At 34.7% G+C, this 7375-nt stretch overlaps 1 protein-coding gene across 1 annotated transcript; it reads left to right on the top strand.

Moving 5' to 3' along the window:
* Positions 1-5464: 5464 nt before the first annotated feature.
* LOC106344324 (ethylene-responsive transcription factor ESR1-like) lies at positions 5465-6466 on the top strand. The gene has a single exon (XM_013783725.1). It carries the CDS (start codon positions 5516-5518, stop codon positions 6464-6466), a length of 951 nt encoding a protein of 316 aa, XP_013639179.1. The 5' UTR covers positions 5465-5515.
* The last annotated feature ends 909 nt before the right edge of the window (positions 6467-7375 follow it).

Genomic DNA, 7375 nt, shown 5'->3' with positions numbered 1-7375 from the left:
TATACGTGGATGATAGTATTGTTACTGGAAATGATCAAGCTCTCTTGGATTAGACACTTCAGTTACTTGCAGCTCGGTTTTCAGTCAAGGATCCAGAGGACTTAAATTATTTTCTTGGCATTGAGGCTTGCAGAACTTCTTCAGGCATGCATCTCACACAGCGGCGTTATATCTTGGATCTTCTTCAGAAGTGTAAAATGTCTGATGCAAAACCTGTGACGACTCCAATGGCTACTACGCCTCGGCTCTCTGCTCGTTCAGGCACACTTCTCTCTGATCCATCTGAATATCGGTCAACAGTTGGGAGTCTTCAATACCTTGCGTTCACATGACCAGACATCTCTTATGCCGTTAACCGTCTTTCTCAGTATATGCATCAGCCGACTTCAGACCACTGGCAAGCTGCAAAGCGCGTGCTACGCTTTCTTGCAGGCACGATCTCTCATGGTCTCTTCTTCAGTCGCAATAACCCCATCTCCTTTCATGCTTTCTCGGATGCTGATTGGGCTGGTGACACGGATGATTTTGTCTCCACGAATGCGTATATCATCTACCTAGGCAAACATCCCATCTCTTGGTCCTCTAAAAAGCAAAAGGGCGTTGCACGCTCGTCGACCGAAGCGGAGTACCGCTCTGTCGTAAACACTTCAGCCGAGACAATTTGGATCTGTTCACTTCTTGTTGAACTCGGTATCAAAATTCCAGCACCACCAGTGATCTATTGTGACAATGTGGGAGCTACTTACATATGTGCAAATCCGATCTTCCACTCAAGGATGAAGCACGTGGCTTTGGATTACCACTTCATGAGGAATCAGATCACTTCAGGTTCACTACGTGTGGTACATGTTTCAACTAAAGATCAGTTGGCTGATGCATTGACCAAGCCACTATCACGCTCTCCGTTCCGGACGCAGTCAGACAAGATTGGTGTTGCTAAAACACCTCCATCTTGAGGGGGAATATTAAGGAAAGAAGACTATTAGGCATTACTTGCATATCAAGTTATCAATTCATTGTAATTACTCTTGATACTCTTTCCATTCTTTCACATACGCTCTCTGTATAAATATGTACATTGTATTATCAATACAAATTTTCCTTTACAATCTATATCTCTAGTGTAATTACTCTAAACAGACAAACAGTAAGTTTGGTCTATGCAACTATCGTATAATAACAATGAAATCTACTATTTATTCAATACTAATCGACAAAAGGTGGAACGCTTTCAAAAAAAATATTAATCCTCTATGCTGACATTTTGTTACGATTCCAAGTATTTAAATCCTTAGAACCCGTGTCAGAAAATCATGTTGATTCCGAACTGATAACAGTTTTATCCAATAATCAAAATGTTTCAAATCCGAAATCACAGTACCAAACAGCTGATAATAATCGTGTAACTTGTTGTCCAAGTTTATGCTGACGTTCAGCTGGCTTTCAAATTTGTATATACATTGTTAGAACCTAAAAATCCTAACAATATATCATATTTTCTAATGAGTTATTAATAAGAATGTTTGTAGATGTAATTGTTTGTTGAGATGTTTTCAACTATCTAAAGTGCGTATAAACAAGCATTTAGTAGAGAATCCCGTTTACTCATGTGTTATCTTCAGTCTCATATCACTCATGCCTAAACTTGCAAATCCATTTACTCAATCTACTTATACGAAGAAGATAAAATCTCAATTTACGCACTTACGCTCTATGAATAATTCACACATAGCAGTCAGTGGTGGTTCACTCTATTCATGTATCCTTGTAAATACCTTACACAATAAAAAGCATGTTTACTAGAAGAATTAAATAAGTATGGCTTGTTGTGCAACTAATTTCTGCTGAAATTTTCGAATTATAGAAACACCATTTGTATTTTGTTTTCCTTTCCAGATTTGATATTGCGGAGTACTGCCCAGGCGTGTGTATGCATTTAATGATGTTTGGCTATATCTTACGAGTAGCTAATATAAATCAATAATATAAAAGATAAAAGAAAAAAGATTTCGAGAGTCAAATCAGGGAGTAATTATTATTATGTAACGCATGGGTGCGCAGGGTCCACATCAAAGGGGGCAAAATGATGAGAGTGATCTTTTCTGATGGCCCAAAAGGTCACTCACTTTTAACCTATTTTCCATCACATTTTTAGGTCGAGAAAATACGTAAAATATAAATGATTTTGTCGAGAAAATTCGTAAAACACCATTTTTTTTCGAAATGGAATAAAAATAAAAATAAAGTAAAATTGCTTCAATTCTATTCCATTTTCCACTATGATAGAGTGATGAACAAACAAAAAATAAATTTGAATAAGATATAAAGTTGGGTTGGAACATTCATTACTCCATATTCACTTTTACTCCATTTTAGAGTAGGAATGGAAGAAAAAATTGAGTAGAAACGGAGATGCCCTAAATATAAATGATTTTCTTTTTTGAGAAATGACTTTCAATGAATTTAATTTCTTTTGCTTGTTTAAGAGGATGATTAATAGAAGTTCTTAGTGGAATATAAGAAACGTCTCTTAACGTTTAACTAAAAAATATAAGAACCGACTCTTAAATCTTATTTAACACAGTTATCATATCTAAGAGTCAGTTCTTAGATTTTTTAGTTAAAAGTTAAAAAATGGTTTCTTATATTCCGTTAAAAACTTTTCCGTACATGTTGCAAAAGGTTCACTATTGTAAAAAAAAAGAAACTCATTGTATTTGAAGATATACGATATTTTAGCTTTATCTCTTAAAAGATATCATTGAAATGCAAATTAAACAAATTGTGAAATCATCAAAAATTATAAAATACAACCAATCACCACTTTTAAGAATAAATACTTTAAATCATTTTATATTTTTAAATATAAACATTGTTAAAACATCATAAATTTTAAAGTGGGGAGAGTATATATTCATTTTTCTCACTTTTGCAGTGATTATTATTACATGAAGAATGAAACAGGTCGAAGAATTAAAGCCCGCCTTTCAAGGAAAATTTGATTTAATTGAATTTGGAGTTTTGATTGGTTGCACTATATACTCTCTTGTCATTTGCACCAAAATTATTTCACAGAGTTTAACAACAACTAACACTTCCAGCAGGAAAATATGTTATGGTGTGCCATGCGGTATAAATAAGCATGTGTTTTTTTTTCATTTGGGTTAATCAAATGATTTCCGGAAATAAAACACTTATTGGCATATAATAGACTATCTTGAAAGTTTACTGCGCTATCTGATTTAAGTTTGGATACCTTCTGATTAATGTTAAAAGATATAATCTCTATGTTTCTATATATAAGATGTTTAAGTAAAACCCACATATTAAGAAAATTACTTTTTATCTTGAAGTAAAACTATAAATTAATGGTATTCAACTAATTATAAAATAAATTATTAAATATGATTGGTTATGCAGTTTTTAATAAAGTAAAAATTATCTAGAAAAATGAAGACATCTTATATACTGGAACATCAAAATTCTCTAAAACATTATATATTTACATTTAGGAACAGAAGGGAGTACTTTTTTTTTGTAGCCATCATGTTTAATCACTTGGAACAAAACCTAAATTCAGACTAGCTAGCAACAGTAAATTAGTTTTTGGCATAACTAAAAAAATAAATCATCTTAACGTTTGAATCCAGAAAATACATGCACGACAAAAGTAGCAGTAAATGATTTTGTGACATTGGAAGTCACACAAACATTTGCGTATAAGTGAGAGCTGGAAACCAAAAGTCTTTAGTTCCCGAGAATTGAAAATCTCTCAATGATCAATTTTCCAATTCCAACCAACTTCCTTTATGGTCTCGGACTTACCATATTGTAATAAGTATAACAATAATTATCATATCTATTAATCCAAACCTACCGTAGACACAATCTTATGTCATGCTACATGAATATTGTAAGTAAATTTGTAACAAGCGTATTCGTGGTTCCTACCGAAACAATAAATAAGATTGACAATTGTGTCCTTAATTCAATTCGAAGCCTTCATATATGTTTTTTGGTTATCTACGAAGATTATCACCCATACAAACTATTTTAGAAATAAAGATAAAGTTTTCATTTTATTAAGTTTTAGTCGTATATACACAAAACAGATGCGTTATTAACTTTAGATCTTTAATGATGTATTCTTTTCTAGTTTTGAATTATAGTTTTACTTGTTTATAACTTTTTTGTGGCTTAATACAATTCATCGTTAAAATACTATACTTTTCAACGAATAGATACGTTTTTAGAATAACATCACTAGGAACGACACCGTCAAATCAATGCTGTTGTTACATGCAGTTTCAATCTTCAAATAAACAAAATAAGGTTTTCAGAGTTTTTTTTTTTTTTTGATTGATCTGGGGGTATGCCAAGCCCATGGTTTTCAAAGTTTACACTTGACACCTAAACAAAAACTTTAAAGAATCGTAGAAGACGACCGATCTGCAAGTAACCGGCCATGTTTATGAATGCTAAACGCAGTTCGAGATAATAATAAGAAGGTATGATCATATATCAAAATCCGAAATCCGAAGATGACGATCCTGCTAATTTCACAAATTCACAATAATTATTTAATCCTGATGCGAATTGCAATCATTAAATTTCGGCAACTGATATGCTATTCCAAAACTTGATTAAACGATAATAATGGCTACAACTTTTTTTAATACTATATAACGTGAAACATCGGAAGATATGGTATGATTATCATATCAAGACAGAAGCAATAAACAAAAAAGCAAGCTTCTGATTCATGAAATACATCTGGCCCTTATACACATACACGTTTTAGACAAACCTGAAAAGTCCTCTTCGTAGAATAATGCCAACACATGTCAGGTATTCACTGCAGTGTTGCTACGCATATCTTTTGTTCCATACTTTTTCTTTACTTTCAAAAATCATTAATTTTGTCCTCCATGATTGTCGGTTATAGTGTTGAAGGTTATAATTTCATTAAATATTAAAAAAAGAAAGCATATTTTCGGATAATTACCGTTAAATTGTTGTTGGTCGGTTGTTTTATAAGTTTTCAAAAGATGGATTTGCCGTTTTACGTATGGACTAATTAAAATTAACACAACGAGAATGTGTCTAATGTGTGTAATTGTTGTTTTACTCTGTCGATTTGCAACACCCAACAAAACCACTAATGTCTAATGGAATAAACACACTAATATTTTTTAAAAAATATATCCGAAAATTTCGTTTTAGGATTAAATATTTAAAAGTCCAAACTAGTTTTACATAAGAATGTACGGTAAAACATTTTGAGTTTTTTTTTGTTACAGAAAAAAACATTCTGAGTGAAATTACAGATAAACAGTAAACAAAGAAAGCATTATCAAGAAGTAACCAAACCAATTTTTGAGTTCAACTCGGTCACATTGTACCTATAAATAGACAGAAGAAGCTCCAACACTGTCAACGTACCAAACAACCGATCTCTCACATCTCTCTCTAATTCTGTCCTTCAGAACACAAACTCCTAAAAACCCAAAAGAAAATGGAAGAAGCCCTAAGAAAGTTCAGCGAGTCTACCCACTCGCTCATCCCCGGCTACGAACTCGACCCGAATCCCCTAACAAGAAACTTCACCAACGCAAAGTCCTCAAACAGCAAACCGACTTCAAAAGAGACAAGAGTCACCTCTCTCGGAACTGGCAACGCCACGACGAGATACCGTGGCGTTCGTCGTAGGCCGTGGGGACGCTACGCGGCGGAGATACGTGATCCAACGTCGAAGGAGAGACGGTGGCTAGGAACGTTCGACACAGCGGAGCAAGCCGCTTGTGCTTACGACTGCGCAGCACGTGCGTTTCGTGGATCTAAGGCTCGTACGAACTTTACTTACCCTGTCGCCGTTGCTGTTCCTGAGCATAGGCTCCCTTTCTTCCCAAAGAAATCTTTAACGTCCGCTCGTTCTCCTCATGAGTTCTACGGTACACCGGCACCGCAGAAGATTAACAACGACGCCTCGTATTCTTCTCGCAAAACGGCGCCGTTTAACTCTTTCAACGGCTCTTACTCCTCTTCTTATTCCTACTCCCAGCCAAAAACGGCATGCGTTTCGTCTTCCGCTAACGACTACGACACGGAGTTTTTCCCGCAAGAACCTTCCGACTCTGGTCTCTTGGAAGAGGTCGTTAAAGAGTTCCTGAAGAAAAACCGCAACCACCCTCCTCCGACGCCGCCGATGATCGGGCATCTAGAGAACACTGGTAATTTGTCTGCTCTCTCTAACGTCTCGGACAGTTTCTTTCAACAGACAACTGAGCCTACAACGTGGACACTAGAAGGCCACGGAAACAACAATCAAGCTGGTGGCTCCGGTTATTTCGACGGCATTAGCCCCGCCGCAGACAGTGATTTTACGTACGGATCGGAGGCGTGGGGGTATCAAGAAATGTTTATGTACGGCGGTCAGCTGGGATGTACTTGCCGCAAACCATGTTAGAGATATTCATCATGATATCTATATTCTATAGTTTTAAAAAGTTTCTACTTTTTTTATTTCTATGTTGGATATTAACTAAACAGTTGCTAAGTTGAAAACTTGAAATAGCTATAGACTTTTGATATGTGGTTTCTAGATGAAGTTTAGCTTCTGTAAGTCTTTATAATATTTTAGTTATATGAAAACTTGGATCTTTTTCAGTCTCTACTGTATATATTGGGATAGCATTTTTGTAAAATACTTACACAGTAACACTGCTGCTTCGAGAATATGAAATGACTAAATCTTTTGTTGATGAAAAAAACTAATCAATTGTATGAGCATAACTTAAAGATAAAATGTTTACATACAACTTATAATAAAATATAAAGTTTTTAACCTTTATAGCAACGATATCGCCCCTGTTTAAAAGTGAATCTGCATGCATACTGAAAATAGGCTTTTATTCGTACAAAAGGCAGAGTTTGTCTCTGTCTGACTGTCTCCTCCAACTCATCGTGCTCTCTCAATCTATCACCATATGAAAAGCCAAATTACTATTGCCCTGACTAATAAATAATAAAGGATCACGAATTTAAACCTGGATCTTTTTTTTCTTCTTTCAGAGTTGCGTCTGTCTGTGTGTACACGTGAATGAAAATGGTCCTTACAAAGATATATTTTCATTACGGAGCATAATAGTGTGTATGGTGATATATTTTCCTGAGATGGCAAAAATGACATTCTCTTGATTATTGACACTAATAATGTAGTGCTTGTAATTTAATCTAATGTCTCATATAACTAGACAGCTTTAGATATCATTGAGGGTGTTAACTTTATAAATCTCAACGAATTAAAGTGAAAGACCATGATTATCGGTAATATTCTAAATGGGGTCTTTAAGAATTTTTTTTTTTTGTTTTCTAA

Source organism: Brassica oleracea, chromosome C5, assembly GCF_000695525.1.
Source record: "Brassica oleracea var. oleracea cultivar TO1000 chromosome C5, BOL, whole genome shotgun sequence".
Classification (NCBI taxonomy): Eukaryota; Viridiplantae; Streptophyta; class Magnoliopsida; order Brassicales; family Brassicaceae; genus Brassica; species Brassica oleracea.
Note: the sequence above shows the minus strand (reverse complement) of the source record. Positions and strands in the feature narration are given on the sequence as shown.